This window comes from Fukomys damarensis, unplaced genomic scaffold (genome assembly GCF_012274545.1).
Source record: "Fukomys damarensis isolate Sample0158 unplaced genomic scaffold, DMR_v1.0_HiC HiC_scaffold_8, whole genome shotgun sequence".
Taxonomy (NCBI): Eukaryota; Metazoa; Chordata; class Mammalia; order Rodentia; family Bathyergidae; genus Fukomys; species Fukomys damarensis.
In genome coordinates, this window is record NW_022900920.1 from 9,237,364 (window position 1) to 9,260,273 (window position 22,910).

A 22,910-nucleotide genomic window follows, 5' to 3' on the forward strand; every position below is an offset into this window, starting at 1 on the left:
TAATATTTGGGGCGTTAGAAAAACCTGATCTGAGCTTAACTAAATGAAGTATTTAAGAGTACTTAAAAGGGATGTCCTTTTACTTTTAACTCATATTCCAATTTTCTCCTTCAGAGGTAGTTTACCCTGTGCATAAAAATACGACACAGGGCTGGACACATCCCTGCTGAGCCTCCAGAGGTTCTCTGTCCTGGAGAATCTCCCACCTTCATTTCTACTCAGCCTGTCAGCCACACTGGTAGCCACAGGCCTCTGAAGGAGATGATTTTCTTTTATGTAAATATTTGAGTTTTCATTCCACCACACAAAGCATAACCTTTAGGACTGAAACTTATAAATCTTTCATTTCAAATCAGTGTGAACATTAGAGTTGTAGTTAAAAAATCATGTGTAAAAGCATTTAAATTAACTAATAGTTTTTACACTTTCGGCTCCTATGGTCAATAATTATCTGGTAATACTGCCATTAATTTGATGTCAATATTTAACATATTAATAACTTATAACCTAATTCTATGCATTTTATAATATAATTTATCCATAAATATCTGCAGTAGGGATAATTCTACTATAGCTAGCATGATTTTAAAATGCACTAACATCTGTAAAATGTGACATACAATATTTTATGATAAAATAAAATACATTAATGTAAACATTCTCTTTGAAAATACCACACATTTATGAATGAATAAAGTGGGAATAAAAATTTAAAAACCACATTTAAGTGAAAAGTCTGTTTTTTAAAATATAGACTAGATAGAAAACTCCTGTTTTTCACACCCCATCTCAAATTTGAAATCACTGAAGAGGGTGGTGATGCAAATTACATCTCCTTGTTGAGATACCTGATAACCTCCTGCTGTGTGAGAAGTCTGTTCCATGTCCTGTATTGGGAACCTGCAGATGACTCTTTTAAAATATGGTGCCATTATTAAGTGTGATTTATTTTAATATAAAACTTTACAGATTTACTGTTTAATTACCAAGCTAGAAGTAAGTTACATTTTCGTGTATTTTCCCATAAAAGCAACATTCATAATAAATTTTGCAATAGAGGCCCTACTTATCTCCAACAAGGTTTGCATGCAGCCAACTTTCACACTGTCCTGGTGGCTTACTGTCAAGTGGAGGTAGATTGGACTGTGCAACTCCAGAAGCCTGGAGGGAAGGCATTCTCCAGCTCACTTTCCCTGAATTCATGGAAACCTCAGGGAAGCAAGGCTCTGACTGCCTCTTAGACTCAGGATGAAACTGTGAGATAACTAAGCTTTCTGGTGCCTTGGTAACTGCTGATGAGTCAGAGATTTCTCTGCTTAGGGATACCATGAATTTCTTGGGGTCTGGCAGGCCATGGTTCTGCTCTAGCCATTACCAGAAGACCCTGAACAGCGACTCCCACAGAAGGGAGGTGGACATTTCACTAAATTTTCTCCCAGGCAAATGTAAGGTATGAGTATTCAAACTATGAGTCATCTCAGGACTGGGTCTACCTTAGACAGGATTAGTCCACATTTAGTACTAGACACGTCCCTTCTACTGGTTGCTTCCACACAGTTCTTCGGAAGAATTGATTATGTCACTTTTCTGGCTGTTTTAATGAAGAGACACAATTTGACTAAAAGTGTCCAGAGAACCCTGAAGGTTCTGGTTGGTTTTGCTGACGTTCTCCTGGAGTTTCCTGGCCAGGATGTTTAGACACCCTGGGGCATCTTCCCAAGTGTTTCAACAACTTCGTAGTGGAGTTGTTCACACACAGCAGGACTGGCTCAGCCTTCCCAAGTCAAGAAGATGAATTGTACATATGCTCCCCAACCCTTTGGCTTGGCTATGTACAAATTCTTAGATCAGATACATATGCAGACATAACCCAGAATTTAAGCTGTCAACAACAAAATAGCAAAACACTTGTTAAATGTGCAGTTACATATTTCAAAACAAAACTAATTATTAGGAATGATAAACTCAGCAAAAGCACTCAACTGGATCCTTTCTTTCTTTCTTTTTTATTTTTTATGATGCTGGGGATCAAATCCAGGGCCTGTGGATATTAGGCAGGCACTCTGCCACTGAGCTACATCCTAGCCCTGGGTCTATTTTAATAAGGTGCTTTCCAGCAATTCTCGAAATAGGATATGCGTGTTTGTCTAGACTAAGACTTTGGTATGTCTTGGGGAAAGGTGAGGGTGAGAAATATGGAAATTGGTAGGCATTATATTCTGGACAAGATTTCTAGAGGATTCTAATGTATAACCACCACCCCACAAACGGACTGATACACAAGAGCAATAAAGCTATTTTCTTAAGTGAATCAGAGTTGAATCTTTAGAAACATTCTCGTAGTCCAAGATGTCACATAGTACAAAGAAAAGAAAAAATGCTCATGGCATTTGCCAGGTAGCAGCCACCTTAGAAGCTAAGAAATGATAAACAAAGACATGATCTGAGTCTCAGGCTCTTTGGCTCATGAAATTCACCAATGTGCCAAGATGTAGCTGCTCAGTCAAGCTGAAAGGGAGTGGCGGGGGCGCCGGTGCAGGTGGAGGCTGGGTGTTCCCGGGGGCTGGCTCTATGTGGACAGGGTCACAGCAAACTGGGAGAGCTGCTACCCCTTAGGGGCTCTGTAAGGATCCTGCAGGGACCCACTGGGGATCCCCACAATCCCTCTGAGATGATGCCTCATTCTCAGTCTGCAAGCCCCAACCTGGAGAATTCCTTCACCAGAGGCCCAGCCATTGGGAACATCTACCATCTTGCTCTGCCAAAGGGCTGGAAATAATATGAACACTCTAGTGTGAACTGTACAGTTGGCAGGAGAGGGGACAGGAGCCATGTGGGGAGCTTCTGCCACTGGGAAGGGAAGTGCCCCAGGGCTGGTTCTCATGAACTAGGGCCTGTGCACTGAAAGGGCCTCCCTGAGGAAGTGGCTGCTCTTTCACACAGTTCATGTTTTGTTTTGTTTTCATATTGGGCATCGAATCCATACATGATGGGCAAATTCCTACCACCACTGAACTACATCACTAGCTTCACTCTTGCTCTAAAGCACAGAAATATACTCAGTTTTACTCTCCATGAGGATAAGAACAGTGTTCCTGCTGTGGTCTCCACTACTAATTTAAGATATCTTAAAATTGTCCCAGCTACCTTCAAGTTCATGGGCCTGTTATGCGTCCAACCCCTCCCAGTTTTATCCTTGCTGGCCTCAGACTCAGGTTTCTACATTTGCTGTGCTGGAAAAGACTCAGCAGCTCGGAGGTTGACTGAATTGCATTTCTACTAGCTGTTTCCTTCCCACTTAAATTCAATGTTGTTAGCTTGTTTTAATCAATAAATGGGCACTGGAAAGAGTCTCATGAATCTTCCATCCCCACCAGGTAATATCTCAGCAAAGTCAACAAGTTTTATAAGCCCTTGTTTAAAATAAGGGAGAACAGTGCTGAGGAGATCCTGTAAATGTACCTTCTATCTTAGCCATTATGCTCTCTTCACATTGATCATTTTGTTTTGAAGTTCAGGGAAAAGTAGCAGAGCAACGTGTCTGCAAGTGTAAAGGCTGCACCCTACTGAGGAACGATAAGGAGGCTCAAGAGAAAATGTCCCTCTTAGCAGCAGTGACTTCTCTGTAGACAAACTCAGGCTGGACACATGACTTTCATGGAACATCTGAGAAAGCTGATGGCCCTGAACATTCAGGTAGAGGCTTGAGTGCCCCTTTTCCATGAATTGGATTCCACCTGGCTCAGGGAAGATGCAGGTTGCCAAGGTATCAGAGCCAAAGCTGGGCCATTCAGCACAGCAGGATGGTGGGTTCAAAAATCAACCCCTGCTTGGCTCCCAAAGGTGTATTTTTGTTTTGTTTTGTTTTTTTGAGACAGGGTCTCACTATGTAGTTGAGACTGATCTGGAACTCACTATGTAGCCCAGGCTGGTCTTGAACTCACAGCAATCCTCCTGCCTCAGCCTCCCGAGTGCTGGGATTACAGGCGGCGCTACCACACCTGGCTTTCAAAGGCGTATTTTTAAAGGGCCCACTCCTCTAGGGACCAGGGAGATGTCCCCCAACTCATCTGCCCCTTCCTTGGTCATCATCTGCCTTCCAGAACTCTCAAGGCCCCCACTGGAGGTACAGTGAGATAATCTTGAGGGACATACTGGGAAATTAATTCACTCCCAAAAGAGCCTTTCCCATAGCTCTCTGGCAGGCTTTTGTGAGAGGCCCTTTAGAAATGAGGGGCTCCATGGAGACACAAATATAAGAACATGAATTCTTTCCAAGGCTCTGCAACAGGAATCACAACACTCACTTGTAGCCAAAGGCGTAGAAATCCAGATTTTATTGCTGCCACGCAACTGGATTTCATAGCTAAGCTAATAGCTGTGACGAAGGAATTATTAAAGTATTAAATATTTCATTTAAAAGGGAACATTACAGTTACTTTAAAAGAAAAACTCATCAGTCATCTGTTGAGAGCCATCCTCTATGATATGGCCCGGGAAGAACGAGCAGTGGGTGGTCAGCACCCTGCCCTGCCCTGGAGGCAAACTGATGCCTGGTAATGGCAGAGAGGGCCTCATACTGAGGCCCAAATTCAAAGGCCTGGGGTCAACAGCCCCACTCTATGTCCCCTGGGTACTGTACCATCCAGCCACACCTGCTGGGAGGATCTCAAAGCCAAAGGGCTCAGAGATGAGACAGTGCAGAGCCTGCCCACCTTCACCCTGCATCTCAGAGTCCACTCTGATCCATAGGTCTGTGCTTTCAGGGCTCACTGAGAAAGGGCTCTGGGTAAGGGCTACTTTTCCTGTTCTTGCTACTCTGACTGTAAGATGCAGCTTATACAAAGCAATGGACATTTTTAATACATGAAATATAAAGACAACAGGGAGTGTTAAGAAAAAAGTTTAAGTAGTATTTCATGATGAAAGAAACATTAGGTAAAGAGGAAGTTCAAGAATAATGGTTTCATTAGATAAGCATATGTTGGGGGAAAATGAACACAGAGCTGACCTTCGCAAGAAATTTATAGGAGAAAGTGGCCTCCTTAAAACAATTCATTGTGCAATAAGACTGCTAGGTCTAAAGTAGTCAGAAAAGTGAGAATGATTTTCAGCAGAATACTGAAACCTTTGGTACAGAAGTATAGCCAAAAAACCCCCCCAAAACAAACAAACAACAAAAAAAACCCACAAAAAACAAAAAAACACAAACAACAACAACAAAAAACCCAAAAACAAAACCAAAAAAAAAAACGTTGACTAATATTATTGTAGGAAATGACCTGACTACTACTGAGACAGAAAGTAGCGCACACTGTGTCCAACAGTTAGGTTTTGTTCTGATTTCTTCAATGGGAAGACAAGCCTTCACTTAGGGACTTCTCCTTCCCTCTCTAGGGACAACTGCACCTGCTACAGCCCCGGAACAAGACAGCTACACAGACTTAGCACTCCAGATGAGGAAGGGTAGCCTATTTCTTTACAAATGCCCAGGTAACTGATCTATCACTCATCAATCTTTGGAAATTATCTCTACCTGGTAATATTATTTTAACTCACAAAAACAGCAATTCCAAAGGGTTCACCTTAATACATATTTTTTTTGCCTGGCCTTGAAAAAATGAATAAATCAGAGCCAGGCATAATGGTGCATCCCAGCAATGTACAGCCCTCTGGAAGGATGAAGTAGGAGGATCAAAAGTTTGGGCACAGCCTGGGAAACTTAATGGTTTAGTGAGACCCCATCTCAAAAAAGGGGGGCTAGGGATGTAGCTCAGTGCAGAGGCCCTGAGTTCAGTTCCCAGTACCACAACACACACACACACACACACACACACACACACACACACACACACCTACACACACACACACATACACACACACACACACAAGGAATAGCATATTCATCTCATGGAAGGACCCTAAAAAGGAAAAGTAGACTGGTAAACAGGAAGGGAGGCCCTGAGCAGAACTGGCCATGCTGGGCATGAGGAAGGATGAGCGCCTAGCACCAACAGCTCGTAAGTGTTGCAAGCCAGCCTTTACGAAAAAAAGGTCAATGTGCCGAAACTCAAGGATCAAGTCAATTATATTTATCATTTGTAAATAGGTTGAAATGGATAGAGCTGGTCTAGATCTGAGAAGAATATGATGAAAAATGATACACAAAAGTACCTTAAACACATCTAAAAATGAAAATGCACAGAAAATGGAACTGGTTGAGAAAACATTTATTTCAAATGGGCCCATTCTTCTCTATCTGCACAGAAGATTGATTCCTATGAACCCACAGCTCGCAGAGGGTGTTGAGATACTGGAAGACTTTCCTTCTGTGGGATTCTTCCTTCACTGTTGATGTCACTGGTGTTACAAAATGAAAACTGGACAAAGAAGAACCCCAACAAGTGCCAGAAAGACAGGGGGATTTACACATCTGGAGGGGGTATCAGTTAACTCTATGCTAACACCAGCCACTACCTCCCTTCCTGAAACTGTAAAAGCCACACACCTCGTCTCTGCTCAGGAGTAAATGATTGTGCTAAATTTAAAAACCAGGCTTGCACATGCCTGGGTATGAGAAATCCCATCCCAGCAGCATCCAGAGGTGGGCCTGGCCCAAGGGACTGCAGGCTGCAGGAGAAAGTCCTAGAAATAAATACTCTGGGCTGCACCTGCCTTGGATTCCACAGGGTTCCAGGAGAAAGAAAGGTTCTAGAGTCTGAGCTCTGCCCACCCCCAAGTCTGAGCCAGAGTCAACCCTTTTCTAGTTAGAAGTGTCTCCCTGCACTGCAGGGCAGGAGCAGCTGGACGGCTTTATCCTATCCTGATGGAGTGTAGGTCTTCCTGGTCACTAAGACCCATCATGACCTGATAGCATGGAGACAGACTGTGTGGATCGGTGTAGACTTCCAAGCTGGGGATGAAGGGCTAAAAGTGGTTTCACGAAGGGCTGGGAATGTGCCTGAGGAGTAGCAGGGGCCAGTTCCCATATCAGGGGCCAGCAAACACTGCTGTAAGGCAGCAATGAGGACACAAAACCTCAGTGCTGGTTTGTCATTGTCCTGGACTGAGAGTAGCTGCAGAGTCTCCTTCTCCGGGGCTGGCTGGCCTTAGGGCACATGACTCTGGACTCACGCAGGCCATCACTCCATGACCGGCACCACTGTCTGACTTGTTACAACCCTAGTGATTTCCTTGCAATGTTGGAATCTACATTTTTCATTAAGTTGCAGAACACATCTTAAATTTACGATTTCACAGGCTCATATCCTCCACACCATCCCACATGTGATTACACAGATACTTCCTGCCCTGTTTTATAGATATTATTCTCTGTACTAAGTTCCTAGGTCTCAGCTAATTTACTAGGCAGATTTAAAAAGGAGCCTTCTGAGCAGCCCCACTGTGCTGCTGGTTGGGCAGTAACCCCAAAGGCAGATAATGGATAGAGGAATCAGCTGCTCTCAGGTTCCCAAGACCTACTCAAAAAACCAAACCCATCTCACTTCTTTGGACTGCTGCTGTGTGGGGCAGATCAGATGTGCTCAACCAGTGGACTCCAACTCTTGGGGATGGACATATGGTGGAGGTGCAGCAGGTAGGATGATACAGTGGGCAGGGACATGGCAGTGCCCTTGGTCTCTATGCCACATGGGTGATGGAGGTTCTTCGGATATGTGCAGTGTGCTGGCAACACTCGCTTACTCCAGGCACCCCCACTTAGAATTGTCTTTTGAGACAATTCTGCTTGATACAGGGGAGAATAAGGTGCCTGGTTCACTAAAGCGGCATGGTTTCAGTGCATTTTGTACACACACAAAAATGTTCCTGGTTTTATGTATTCACTTTTCTGACCTGGTTAGTAAACTCAGGTATTAGAGCAACCTCATGGGCTTCACAGAAAATGCCATTTGTTTTTGCTGAAAATCTTAGCAGCATTTAGAATACCTTTAATTGTACTCAATAAGCACTATTTTGAAATTCAAGATTGCTTTAAATTTACCATATCTAAAATCTCAGGGTAATTTTTTTCCTTAAGGATATGTATATATCTACAAATATACATATGAATATGAATATATATTCATTTACATTAAAATAATTATAAAACTCACTATTCAAAATACATTTCTGGTATGCATCTAAAATGATCTTAGCTGTTATAATTAACTTCTGTGTTGAGCAGATCCAAACAAAAGCTTTAAAAGAATACTAGGAAAATATTTTAAGGTTATCAGAGACTTTAAATGCTGTTGGCAATCTAGATTTAAGCAATATTAATTCATCTCTTAAGAATATATTTAACTACAGTAAGTCTATAAGCTTAAAATGTACCTTATCAGATATGAAGTTGCTGCCTGTGATGTAGCTGTCACCAAGTGAGTTTATGGAAGTGGCTAATTGTCCATGTACAAGTCTCATTTTCTGTGCTGTTGGCAGGCAGATAGTTTAAGTTAACAATAAGCTTATTGAAAAATTTACTGCTATTCAGATGTGTTCCTATTTAAACCTTTCAGCCAGCGAGAGTCAAGAGTCGATCTGCATGCATCATTTTTACTGCCTTTGCCAAGAATTATGTGACCATATGCCAAAACTAACACAACCACTTGGAATGGGAGGAGATCACGAGCTCTTGTCCTTCAGTTTGGCCACAAGCTGCCTGTGTTTAGATGATGTGAAAATAGCAAGTTGGTGCAGTCAATAAATGAGCTATGATGTCAGTGATAGTTAATAAGTGAGGCTCCCAAAAGGCTGCATGTAAAAAGCATAGTTACCAACCTTGCTGGAACACAGGGTGGTGGAAAGCAGGCAAGGGGAGTCCTTTGATGGCCGCAGGCTTGTGGAAATAGGCATCCAGCCAGGCTGTGCACTGCATCAGGGGCTCTGTCATTCCTTCTGGACTGCTGAGAGCCTCAGGAATTGCTGGGGCCTCTACAGGGCTGCAAAAGTGATAACAGGGCTTAGTAAACCTCTGGACCCTGGTCCCCACATGAAAAGCTAATGCCTATTGCATTTAGCTGGGGAACCCTGCCAGCTACTCCCTGGGTGTGTGTGTCCACCAGCTGTACAGCAGGCCTGAGAGCAGAAAGACAGACTGAAGCAGGTCCAGGAAGGAGGATGCTTTTACTTCATCTACTCTTCCCTCTTCTGGCTTACAAACCACAGGAAAGGCCCAGAATGTGGGCTCTGCAAGGGATATGAACAAGAACAAGAGAGAGGTACACACCAAGGACCATGTGAGTGTGTCCCCTTTTAAGGTTTATGGATGGCATTCCTGTACCTAAAATCAAGTATTCCTCATGGAAAATTTCTCCAGAAATATTACCAAAGTTCCAGACTGTACTATACATATCCCACCACCTAGCCTGAATCCCAACAGTGAAGGGCACATCCCATGGTCTCGGTGGCTTTGTGCAGCATTTGGGGGGAATTTCTCAGAGCATGTCCTTCTGTGTGGCTGTCCAGGCCTAGGGGACACAGATTTTCTAGTCTCCTTTGACAGCTTCTGAGGCTCTTGTGGGAAGGTGGAAAAACTTTTGCGAGGCAGATGCAAGATGGTCCTCGAGCCTGTCAGCCTGGCCTTCCTGGTTCCCCTGGACAACACCTTTCCAAGCATCCTTTAAGGGACAGTGTGTAGGCTTCCACCGATAGACAGTATGTCTTTACACATGACCCTTGTGAGCACCCCAGTGAAGAGAGGTCTTTGTTCACCTGGAAATGTGACCCAGCACAGGTATGACAGGTAGTGCTGAAGTACCCTGGAGCACACGGAGTACTTTGTTTGTATGAGACAGGGCAGCAAATAAGAGTAGAGCTAGTGTCCAGGATCAAACTGTGGGCTGTAGGAGACCAGTGGTTCACCTCAGCATAGCCAGTATCAGAGGCTGGCTTGGAGAAGATGAAGTTAATATTGTATCTTAAGACTAGGGGCTTGGGTAGTATGCAGAGTGGTGAGTCCTTTCTTGTGAAGAGGAAACCAAGTTTGCACAAATCTGGACAGTCAGAGGCACACAATGAAACTATGCACCTTCCTTCTAGTTACAAAAGTACACTCTCATGGTAAAAGAAGAAATTCAGAGAGGTAACAGTAGCTCACATATTCAGCAACACACATTCTAAGGGTGTTAAAGGAGGCACGGGTTACACAAGCTCTAATACTCTGGGCAGACCCATGTCAGCACTTTCTATCTCAGAATGGCAAGTCCGTGTCCACCCGAATGAAATTCTGCATTCCATCTGAGGGACAAGGAAGTGAGTCAGAGAAGGCCATCTTTGCATGAAAACACTGATGGCCCTCAGAAAGGAACCAGGGAACAAATGGAGAGGGGAGCCGTGAACTCACCAGGCAGGGACAGACCACTGAGATGAGAAGTCAGGCCTGATACTCAAATCCCCATAGGCCAGCTGACCCCGTCAACATTATGGCTAAACAGAACAGCTCTAGGTTTTTTTCCAAGCTGTGACAAGGCTAGATAGGGCTCTCGTTTAGCCCAGTACCCTGAACAGACAGGTTGTTGTCTCAGCTTGAGCTGCTGCCTGGTAATCCTTGCTGGGCCCAGACACGAAGAGCACCCATAGAGATGCCAGGTTCACTCCTCAGGCAGAATGGGGCCTCTCTCCTAGAGAGCTTCCCAGGTGAAATAGAAACATCTTCATATTGCCTAATATCTTTCATTTTTAGCAATGTCTGATCATGGTAAGAAGAATTTCTGCCATATTCTTGGCTTAATTATTATTCAATTTTAGAGACACGTTCTCATTCTAATCCTGCTCTGCTCCTCACTAACCAAATACAATGGTGTCTAAAAGGAAAGTTATAATATGCTTTTCCATTCTGATCTCCAAGGACAGCAGGAGAACAGAGGGAGCAGACATGGTGTCCACCTGAGGGTAAGTGAGAGCTCCCTCAGAGCACAGCAGGTAGCAGGCAGCCAGCAGCAGCCTCAGGGTTGACTCTGCTCAGACAGGAAGCTAACAGACTTGACATCCATCACAGTGACCCTCAACTGACAACACCGGGGGACTGGACCACCTCCAAACCCTGTGCCAAATCACCTTGGCCTGGGACTTTCCACAAGAGGAACCCAAGTGGTGGGCTGGGGTATAGGCCAAGTAGGTAGCAAAGGCCAGGGCCTCAAGGTCAAAGTCAGGGTTAGTTTTTAAGACTTTTGAGGCCTGGCTGGCCACCATAACACCACAAACAGTTTCCTCGGAGAATTCAGCATTCACTATGGGAGATGGGCATTTTAAAGCTAGAGGTAGGAGCTTCTACACCCACAAGTGACTATCAAGCCTCCAGAACAAATGACCCTTATGCAGAGGTGCCCTGAGTGTGTGGGCACATTTGGTGCTCCCAGGCCATGCCTGTGCTGGTGGTCTTCCTTCTACCTTGCTAGGGATCTGATATGTGAGCTCTGTTTCCTAGCATTTCCCACTCTTAAAAGGATATGTGAAGAATTTTTATAGTAGTAAAATTCATCTTAAATTGATTTTTTATGCTTGTGCTAAAGATCTCACCTCTGATTTACTCTGTAGTTCTCCTTTTTAACTCTTTCTCTATTGGCATTAGATAACTAGTCATGGGTGAAATGTAATTAAACAGCTTTGATTCCGAAGCAAGGATTTATGAGACTACATTTAAAATGAATGGCATTAAACACACACATAAAACCAGATTTTTAAAGTCATGACACAAATTTCTATTTCTACAATAAAATGAAATTTATTCTCCTGCCCTGCCCTCTCCTCCAAACTCGCCTGGCTCATCCCAGGAAGAGCTCTGGTGTGACAGCACTGCTAACAGCTGCTGTTATGATGGAGGAGTTTCTCCAGGATTTCCCACTGACAACCCCGGAAACTCCAATTATTATCGGCTCCATGGCCCACGCTCAAATGCAAACCCCTGTGGCCAACTGATGTCTCCAGGAAAGCACGACAGCATGTGAACCCAAATAGTGTGCTGCTAGGCATCGTCATGGAGTCTGGGCCAGGATACCAGCCAGGAAGTCGGTGCTGCAGGGGAGAAGACTCTTGACTCAACATCAGTGGGGACTGAAGGGGGCACGTCAGTGTCACATCTCCCTAGTCTCTTCCAGGATGCCACTTGACACCCACAGAATAATCCTGAGGTGAAGCCTTTGATTACGGGACTTTTTTATTCTCTTTAACCCAATACTGCAGTACTTTGGTTCAGGGATTTAATTCTTTCCATGATTCTGGTCACAAACCGAATTGGATGAGAATCGAATCAAATTTCCCTGTAAGGTCAACATTGAACCTAAGCATTGAATTTGATTCAGTGCTCATCCAATTCAGTTTGCAAACAAAATGATAGGAAAAAAGAAGTTTGTGAACTGAGGTACCACTGTATAGGAGAATGGCAGGTGGCTGAACAGGGACTTGGCTTCTTTGAGCTCTGTCCACAGGAGAGCAGGGATATCTTAATGCAGTCACACATGGACTGTGCCAAAGATTGCTTGAAGAAATTACCAACTGTTGGCTATCTCAGGATTCGTTAAAAAAAAAAGTAGGACAACAGTTCCTTTCCTTCAGTAGAAGTTTCTGGAATACTAGTGCATGGAACGCTCTGTGTTAAGTTCTTGTGGTGCTGTTACCTGAGAGCAGTGTGCTGACCCATTATACTTGCTGGACTTGGAGAAAGAATGTTCTGGGGAGGCTAATACTTGTGATTTATTTTGATAAAAACCTCTCTTTCCCGGGGCCAGGGATTTAGCTCAGCAGCACAGTACCTGCCTGGCAAGTGCAAGGTCCTGAGTTCGATCCCTGGTACAAAACACAAACAAACAAACAAACAAGAACCCAACAATAAACCTCCCTTTCCTTGAACCTAACCAGGACAGAGACAAGTGACTAAAATTGCTATAGCACCAACTCCCGACACATAAGTAAGCACAGTAGTCACTCCAAGGGAGTTGACCTTCTGCCTTGCATTTCATGGGTCATGTCAGGAACACAAAGGAAGAAGGGCAGCATTATGACCCGGGAAGTGGGAGACTGGAAAGTGACTTGACCAAGCTGAAATGAGATGGTCCTGGTAGACAGGGGCATCCATTTGCCACAGGAAGTTCTGCCTTGCTCTAGCCAGTCTTGTCTTCAGAATTTGATCAAGTTAGTGAAATACCAGGCAGAGCCAGAGGGAACAAGGCTCTTCACTGCAGATATAACCAGGGACTCACTCATGAGACAAGACACTGTGCCAGGCCAGCTAGACCCATGGTGGAAGCTTTGCTTTGGGTCTAATGCTTTACCATGCATTGCCATGTGCCTGGTGTAATGTGAGAAGGGCAGAAAGAGGGCTTCTGCCACCATGTCTTCAAGTTCTTCCCACTTACAGATGCACTTAGTACTTACAATATGACTGGCTCAGTGTGCACCTTGGGTATTCAGCTTCTAGGTGCTTCAAGACTCCAATGGCAGTAAAGAACTACTAAAGGCCAACTTCTCAGTGAACTCTACTCCTCCAAGACATTAAAATATAATATGCTTGGCTTAAGTCCAACTTCAGGTAAGAAAACTGGCTGCAAGTTCTTTATAAGTTAATCACATCTGATTAGCACCATTGGTCACACCCAGCAGGTAGACTATGGTACATTCAAGATGGTGCTATGTGCTCACAATTATCTCTTCTATAATTGGTACATTTTTGATCTCTTCTTTCACAGAATGACATTTTGTTTTATGTTTTGAGAATGTTAACTGTGACTTTGGACTATAACCCAAGAAAAGAGTTCCATAGACCTCAATCTGGCAAGGAGCTGACATATGCATTGTCCCTCAACAAGAAGTAAAGGCAGCTACATGGACACTTGTGGAGATTCTGGCAAAGTTCTCAGCAGGAGGAAGAGCTCAGAACTGTGGCCACACACAGCACATTGGACACCTTTAGATAAGAAATATTTCCCACACCAAGCTCCTGGAGCAAACTTTGTTTTTTCTGGCTTCCAGAGTTCAGCGTGGAGGACAGAGTACCAGACTTCACAGGCTCACAGAGGCACATAACTTCAGTTGCAGCAACCTGATGGACATTGGGCAGGGATTCTTGCTCAGTCTCCCTGACAAGTGCAAAATTATGTCCAATTCAGGAGATCCCTGGTGGAGTTGCTTGTGTCTGATGGAGGTATCCTGCATCTCATTACACCTTCTCTCTAAAGCTCAGGTGTTCTTCTGGGGTAGGACTGAAGACAAGAAACAAACTATACTACCTGCTATCAATAAAGACCACTTTTTTGTTTTTGAAAAGAGGAGGCTGAACAAAGCTTTTCAACTTTTCATCATAATCCAATGCAGGTGTAATTCCACTTGTGCACCATGTACACAGCCTTTTGGTGTAAATACTGGTTTGGGATGTCATTCCTTGGCATCTACAGCCAACTGTGCAGATAAAGAAGATGATGAAACCCACAAGCCAATATCAGCAACTCTCCCTTTTAGCCTTTGAAATGACCCCATGTTTGAAAGGGGCTGACTGAGGACTCCCCTTTGCCTGATCAGGACTTTCTCATGGGAGCTGTTGAGTGTATGGTGCACGTGAGTATTCTGTGGCAGAGCCTGGTGTCCAGCTGCTGTTTGGGCAATATCACCAGGTAGGCCTGACAGTCTGTGCAATCACTTGCATATTCTAGAGTTATTTTTAGGAAACCAAATAGAAAAGGGAAAATGAAAGTGCTGATGCTTAGTTACAGGACACACTTTTAACAATGCAACTGAGAGAAAGATGAAAACTAAAGGCCCAGCAAAATAGGGTTAATCTACAGGTACAATGGGACCTCACGGTCATTAGCAACTTGCTAATGACAGCAGTGATGATGGCACTGATTGTGTGTCATATTCTGTGTCACTGATTCATGTGCTAGCTGATTTCACTGATTCTCACCACTCTCTAAGAAGAGTACTTTCAATAGTGAAAGAGGAAAAAAAATGAATAGGCATATACGAAATGGCAATACACTTAAGTTTATATAGAAATAATAGGTACAATAATTGAAAAAATGCTCTCTGGGACAAGAATGTCCATTACTCACAACAGGTAGGTTTACTGATTAATTTTCATAAGGCTGGTTTTAGCACCTGTAATTTTGGATCTGAAATATTCTTAAAAGGCCTGCGTGTTAACAACTTGGTGGTCAGCCTGTGGCACTATTGTAAGCTGGGAGGTGGTGGAAGCTGTAGGAGGTGGGATCTCATTGGAGGAACTGAGGTCACAAGGGAGTGCCTTTGAAGAGGATATTGTGATGCTGGGCCCTTCTTTCTCTCTGATTCCCAGCTGACATGGTAAAGAGGGTCTTCTTCCACATGTTTCTATTTCACCACAGCTCCAAAGTGACAGAGTTAAGCAATCATGAATGGAAATCTCTAAACCTATTCACCAAAATAAATCTCCCTTCTCTTAAAAAAAAATTAAAAAAAAAATCTCAGGTATTCTGTCACAGCAACGCAAAGTAAACAGTACCTATTTTCAAAGGCGTAATTTGTACAAAAGGAAGATTTTCTAAAATATCAGACAGGGAGATAAACAATGAACCAGAAGGCTCCCTGGGGAAGGTGGTATTTCAACCTTTGTCTGTAGCAGGGCTAGCCAAGACTTCTGGCCATACAGTCAGCAAAGCCCCTGTGGGCTTTCCTGTGCAGTTCATGATAATGATGAACACACATACACCCCTTGTCTTTTCCTTCCACCCCACTCCAACATGAATTCTATATTCAACATAGACTACCAAACGGTTCATCCCAAAGTCAACAACGGGGGAGGGCAGTATAAAATTTAGTTAGGTTCCCATTTACTAACTTTCTGGGTGATCACAGATAATATACACAAAACTAGCATCAATTTTTAATGAGTGTCCAGAACTCTCCAAATTTGGATCTCAAATTAATGTTTGAATGTAAACAAGACCACAAAAGAATTTACTATAGTATTTTAAAACACCCACCCCAAATTCAGAGGAATTCCTATGTAAATTTCCAACTCCTCTCCATAATTTTGTTTTTTCTATTAAAAATAATTGAGTTTTAAAAATATATCAGCAATAATAAAACATTTTAAAATGCAATTTAAATAGTATATCAGTTCTTCCCCATATGAACGAACTATATTTTTTTTTATTTTAAAAATAATTGGTTTAAAATTGTATCAGAAATAAAACATTTTTATTTTTTTCATAAAACATTTTAAAAGATAATTTTAATAGTATACTTGGCAGTCTAGAATGCCTTAAAAATCCTATTTATTTTTATACTTACACATAAATCATTAAAGGAAAAATTGTACTTAAGCAACACTTTAACATATCATTAAAAGTCTCTGTTATTTGACAGATGAAGATAAAAACACCCCAAAACTATAGATGAATGATCAGGTCCCTAATGATTCCAAAACAATTATAGGATGCAGAGCAATCTAGTTAAATTTTATTCAAAAGCTGACTACACTTGTGTTCTTTTATTTTTCTATCAAGAAACCCATGAGGCTTAAGCACAATTCATTATGTATGAGACCCCACTTGCGGTGCTCGACTGTTGATTAATAGCAAAGTTTGCTGTATGTACATTTGCAACATTAGATGCATACAATATGCTAACTTATTCTTTCACTGAAACTAATTATTTACAAAAATGACTACTTGAGACTACAATTTATTAAATGCATGCATCCAGTCTCAATTTGGCCCCCAAAGACAGCCTGGAATGAAGATCTTTTACTTGATGTGACAACTTCTAGAAACGCTGTTATTAATATTGTAAATGTGGCAAATAAAGAGTTCAAATAGCCTTATGTCTATGTTGCCTTTGCTTCCCACCACTGAGCAGTGAACAATGAGGCTTTTTAACGTTTCCTGCACATATGAAAGGTACATTCCTCTCTCCCTGTTTAATTTAGCTCCTGATAAATAAAATGTTCATACATCTGTAAAAATGTAACACTTTTAAAGAGTCATTCTACTACTCTTATCAAATGTTGGGGGCTTTCAAAAGGATACTTATTTCCCAAAAGATCTTTTGGGAGAGATCTAGGTAACTTTGCATTATTCAGCAATTTTTCTTCCCAACCCTAGAAAAGAAGGAACATCAATCTGAGGACTTAGCTATGGGCAGGGAGTATCAATGCCTCATATCTGGATGTGGATTTTAGATGAGGCATCTGGTCAATTGTTTGTGGCTTTGGTCATCACTCCGTATATAACAACCTGTTCTGAGAATCCTCTGCATACTCTGCAGTTTTCCCTTCTGGTACCCTCAAACTCTCTGCCATGCTGAGGGTATGTACTACAGCAGGCTCACCAGAGAGACAAATCAGATGGCTTTCTCCACCTGCTGAACTAAGGAAAATCAGGGTCTGTGCCCCAAAGACAGGATGATAGTGCAGAAGGTCAGGACATGCTACCAACTGCTCTGTATCTTTAAATTTTGCAAGACACCTACGAAAAAGCTAAGTTTCAAACAGTGGCCTGTTTGCTCTGAGATATAAGATTTTAGGGACAAGGGAACAACAGTGAGAAGGCTTTTGCTCTCTAACAATAAACAAGTGTTTGAGAAAAAGTAAACAACCCAAGAATGGGGGAAATCTCAGGACACCTGGTCAAGGTTCATACAAGATGACTGGCTTAGTATCATGCAATTTAATACCATGACTCTCTCAGCAACACAGTCCAGGTCAGCCATAGAAAAGGCATCTTGGGAGAGAACATTTCATCTCCCTCCTCCATGAGACCACATGGCACTTCTGAAAGGTAGGGACCACTGAGGAAAGTGGAGGATGAACTAAGCATATGAAAACATCTCAGGGCACACGCTCATATAAAATTTCACTGCTAGTTATTGAGACCTAACATATGCCAGGCATGTAATCAAGAAACCACCCAGTTTATTCCTCCCAATAATGCTTCAGGGAGGCATTATTATATCTATATTCTAGAAGAAGAAACTGACGTTTAAAGGTTGTATAATAATATATTCACAGCCACAAGATATGGAACAAGAAGTTGAATTAAAGTCTGATTCCAAAAACCTAAGTCTGAACCATTTCAATGAAACTGAATATTCTGGCTCATCTCTGAAACAGAAACAAATGAGAAGTTCAGGTTAACAGGCTCTATTCTTTGTGTTTGTTTTACAAGATTGATTTGTTAACTATGATATATTTCACATAAGATCATTTCAGTTTTTTTATACCATTCTCACTGAGACAAGTATAATACTTCGTAGTGAACACATGATTTAAAAAAACAAAATCAAACAAGAACACCTTCTTTAGAGATGCTTCAGTATTCCTGAGGCCTGACCATGCACTAATCAGGTTGGAGCCTCAAAAACCCATGACACATTAAAGGTTCTATTATTCTTGATAGCAAATATCCTACATAGCAACTGGGCCTTTTCTCTTTTACTTTTAGGTAATGTGTAAACTTTTCCCAAATCCATAGTACTACAATCTAGGCCCACTAATCTCCTGTTCAAAAACAACGGGAGTCTGAGTATTTAGTTTAGTTTTGTTATACCCTAGACATCTTCAGAAAGAGAGATTAGGTGCCCATACCACAGAGTTGCAGGTCCCCAAGAAGCTGCCACTTGCCCTGGAAGGAAGGTTATATTTATGTTTAAAGACCTCAGGAACTGTCCACATTCCTTGGCACAGATAAGAGGCCTGCACCCGGAATGCCCCATCACTGCCGCCATTTTCCACCCTCCAGAAGTGACACCTAGAGTGACTAAGGCCATAATGCCCTTCCACGTGGCCTAGTAAGCCAGGAGGTGGGCTGTGCTAAGATAGGAGATGAGCTGCATAAAGACACTTAGTGATGGCCTCTCCTCAGAGATGGCTCCTGCCAAGGTATCTGAACCAGTCACTGCACCTGAGCCCTGGGGTCTTATCTGCCATGTTCTTGGTGCCAGCCACCTGCCCACTGAATGAATGAGTAACTGAGATGCAAAGATGTTAAGGCAGTCACCATGGCATGAGCGCTGAGAAACACCTGAATTTCAGATTTCATTTTTCAATGAATAATTTGTTGAGAACCATTCCCTAGGGAGAATAACCCGGAAAGATTTCCTGAACAGCAAAAGCTACATTTCTTTGCCTTTCCAGACTTTGTAGCAGACTGCAGAATAACAAAGTTTGCTAACTCCCAGGGACCTGCCATCACTTCTAATTTCACTTACTTTGATAGACTCTACAGTTAAAGCCCAGAAGTAGTGCAGAGTTGAGGACACAAAACGAAGGAGGCGATCCTTAGTGTTCATTCATTTTCTGCTCTTGATATATGGCAACCAATCCCATAATGAGAAGAAACCACAGAAAGGTCAACCAAGAGTGAAACCTTGAGCCCCATCTATCTTGTGTAATTTCAGATAGTCTGTTGAATTCTAGTAATCACACATATACATCCTATATTAAAGCCACTGTGCTGCGCCCTCATATCTCCTTTAGGGTTCTCAGCCTTTCAAGAGGACGCCACATCGAGTTATCAATAGAAGAGGAGTGAGTAGGCCCTAATGGGAAGAATCCTGACCATAATCACCAACATCTACCTTTTATCTACGAGGGGAGAACAGCAGGACCATAAAAACGAAACCCATTCCTGGGAAGTGGGAATATCAAGTCCCCACCTATAGGGAGCGGGAGTTTGTGGCTGTGTGGTGAGCACCAAACAGGGAGTGCCAGACACACAGGACTCGATGGGGACAGGGGTGGGAAGGACTCCCCAGAGCTCAGAAAGCCAGAGCCTACTTGTCTCTGAGCCTCTCTCCAGCATATTCCTCTTATCTCCCAAGCAGGTAAAACTTTCTGTTTTGCTGTCTCAAGAAACACACATAGTAAGAATTAACATTTTTGGAACGGACAGGCTAAAAGATACCCACCCAAAAGTGTTTACAAAAACGGATCTCCATAGAGCTTGCAGACTAACTTTGCCATCCTGTGATCCAGAGGGAAGAAAACCCCACATTTTTCATCTTAGCAAAAGAACATATAATTTGAATTTTAAAATAATAACTAAATGGTCTAATGACACTGCCTTGTTTCTTTCCAAAAGGCGTGGGGAATAGATGAGGATTGACCTCCACGGGGTTTAGTCCCATTAACTGGTGTACTGGGTTCATTAATAAGTAATCGTGCCACTAAATTACCTGTCTTATAAATTGGTTTGTACAGTTCTAAATAAATAATAGATAGTTCCCTATTATCAAACACAGTGGAGTTTTTAAAGAAAAGCATAGCTTATGATAGAGGATAGCACTGCAATTTTCTCTGGAACAACTTTCTATTGCTCACTTCTGAGAAAGCCCTGGTTTCTCCTGGGAACTGCTGCATCTGGGACACGTTAGCTGGTCAGCATAGTCAAAAACACTGCGTTTCATATCAGACAAGTGTACTGACTATACATTAGTGGCCAAAAAGTCTTAAGTAACTATTAAATGGACAGTTAATGTAATTGTATTTTAAAACACTGAGGTCATATTTAATTTTGAACTGAAACTCTTAAAATGCATTTTCTGGCAAGAATATGGAGTAATAAAACAAAATTAACTACAGAAAAAAATCTAAAAACTCACATTATTAAAATAAATCTTTTTTCCAGAGTACTAATATTTGCAAGAAGTAGATTACAAGAAGCAGAAAACATTTGCACTTTTTCAACAAGTTATTGTCCCTGGCACTGAAAAATCAGGATTTTCAACTTGAAGGATGTTATCACTCTGAAAACAGAGCTCAGCTGCTATGCCCACCCTCCCTTTGGTCTTGATGCTTGCTGGCTGCTCTCCCAGGACCTCTGTCTTCTTTCCAGAGTGTTCAAACTCAGATCAGCTACACTCTCAGCTCTCCAAGTCCATACTCCACTGGGAAAGTCATGTTCCAGAGTAGGAAGCAAGAATAAACAGGGTGGGGTGGGAGAAGTCTACAAAGAACGAACGAATGGGCTGAAGAGCCAGGAGGAAGGAAGTCCAGAAAACATCCCAGCTGCCAAGGTCCATTTAGAAAGCACCAAATGCTACTCCACGCTGGTTGGAAAGTCCAATTTTATACGCCTTCCTTTTTTTCCTCTTCAGAAATCAACTCAGCCCTCTGGGAGGTTATCATATCTTAGGCAGGCGGGTCAGGTCTGGGGACTACAAGCCTGTTCCCGGCCCTCCCAGGGGAAGGGGGGAGGTCACAGAGTTTTCTAGCAAAAACAACCCAGCACTTATTTACAGGTGTTCTGACAGCCAGACAAGCAAAGGGCCCTGCATGCCAGGTGCCAGGGGTCCTGTCTTTCAGCTCTGTTTTGGTTTGACCCTGAAACTCTGCACCTGGTATAGAAAAGAACAGAGCGGAAAGATACCACTGAGGGCTGGTTCCAGAAACTCTAAGACACCACATCAGTTTTATTTCCCTGGACCCTGACACTCTAGCTTTTCCCCTGCGTTTTTCCCCTCTGCTGGCATAGCCTGTCTTCTCTCAGCTGCCCCCACATGGAGTCACCCAGGCCCTGTGGGTAGACTATGGGCCTTTGGCTGCATCACTGGGCTGAACCATGTTGCGTAAGTCTCCTTTCTGAAAGGAAAAGGACTCACAGATGCTCAAGCAGATTCTAGTTTACAGACTAGAAAGTGAGAAAAGTGAATTTTTTCCAACAAATAAAGTGTTTAATGAAAATCTGCAGCATAAAAAGGACTGATCTCTAGAAAAAAGTCTGAATTACAAGCTGAGTGACCAAGGAAAAGGGAATTCTTATATGAAAATCTCTACATTTCTGTCTCTGTTCCCGGGATCCTAAGTGTGTTAACACCAACTTAGTAAACCATCAGATGTGTGGGCGCAAGAATAACCAGGCATTAAAATACTCCAGACAACTTCTCTTTTTGTTGTTCTGTGAACACAACCCTGTAAGAACATTTGCTTTTGTGTAGCAGAGTAGGTGAATTTCACTGTCTGCCACGCTAAGCTTTACTAGAGAGCTGTGCTCACCTCAACAACCTACTGGGGTGCTGCAGGGCTGCCATAGTAAGAACAGTGGATGGAGAGCAAGGACGAAACGGGGGCACTGCCCAGAGAGCTGAAGCCCTACCGGCATGGGCTCGTGTTGCTCCAGAGACTGCTTTCCATTTACAAGGGTCAAGTGACTGTGGGGTTTGTCATGCGCAGGTCTTTTTTTTTTTTTTTTTAATCTAGAATGTGCACCCAGAGCTTCTTCTTCCTTCCTCTTCCTGCAGCCTCAAGCTAACCTTTAACCCCAGGACCATGTGGGGCCAATTATAGTAGCTGCCACTCCCATACCTACCACTCAAGTATAGAATTGTCATCAGGCTTTCATTTGTTCTCATGTAGGATTTCTAAGGCCTCCATGGGCCAAATCCTACCAACCACCTGTTTTTAAATAAAGTTTTATTCACACTCACACACATTCGTTTTTGTGTGTCGCTGCAGGGCTGAGTAGATATCTGCCATACAATGCCTGAGATTTTTCTTTCTTTTCTGTTCCTGCATAGGAGGAGGTTGTGAGTCCCTGCTCTAGACTCAGAAAGACCTTAACTCCTCTCTGCCTGGAAGCTCCCACCACCAGGCTCTCCAAGTTGTTCCCATCATTCGCGAGTTCCTGTTGCTGTATGCTGGTTCTCATATTTAATGTCCTCAGGTCCACAACCTTTCTCAAATCCTAATTCAACGTCTCTCCTAATTCTACATCCAGCCACACTGGCCCTGGTGCACTTGGGTGGCACTGAAGAATCAAGTCATTTCAGTAAGGATGGGTGGCTGATTACTCCCCTGATACCAGGCACCCTGCATGCTACTGTCTGAATCCCCACAACAAGACAGCAGGTGAATCTGATGAGGAAACCACACTGAGCCCAGCTAGTAACTGTGTGGGGCTAGATGGCCATGGAGCGGTGAACAGGGATTAAAATCCACAGCATCA

At 42.9% G+C, this 22,910-nt stretch overlaps 1 protein-coding gene across 7 annotated transcripts in view; it reads right to left on the reverse strand.

Moving 5' to 3' along the window:
- The window catches only part of Mgmt (O-6-methylguanine-DNA methyltransferase), a 280,232-nt gene that overhangs the window by 35,436 nt on the left and 221,886 nt on the right, over positions 1 to 22,910 (reverse strand). For 6 of the 7 annotated variants that reach the window (XM_033761355.1, XM_033761354.1, XM_033761357.1 and 3 more), the window contains one exon: positions 8,779 to 8,939. In XM_033761355.1, coding sequence (XP_033617246.1) covers positions 8,779 to 8,939 — 161 coding nt within the window. Of the gene's footprint in view, positions 1 to 6,249; positions 6,381 to 8,334; positions 8,430 to 8,778; positions 8,940 to 22,910 lie in introns of those variants that run through there. The other variant, XM_010620710.3, reaches the window with a different exon arrangement.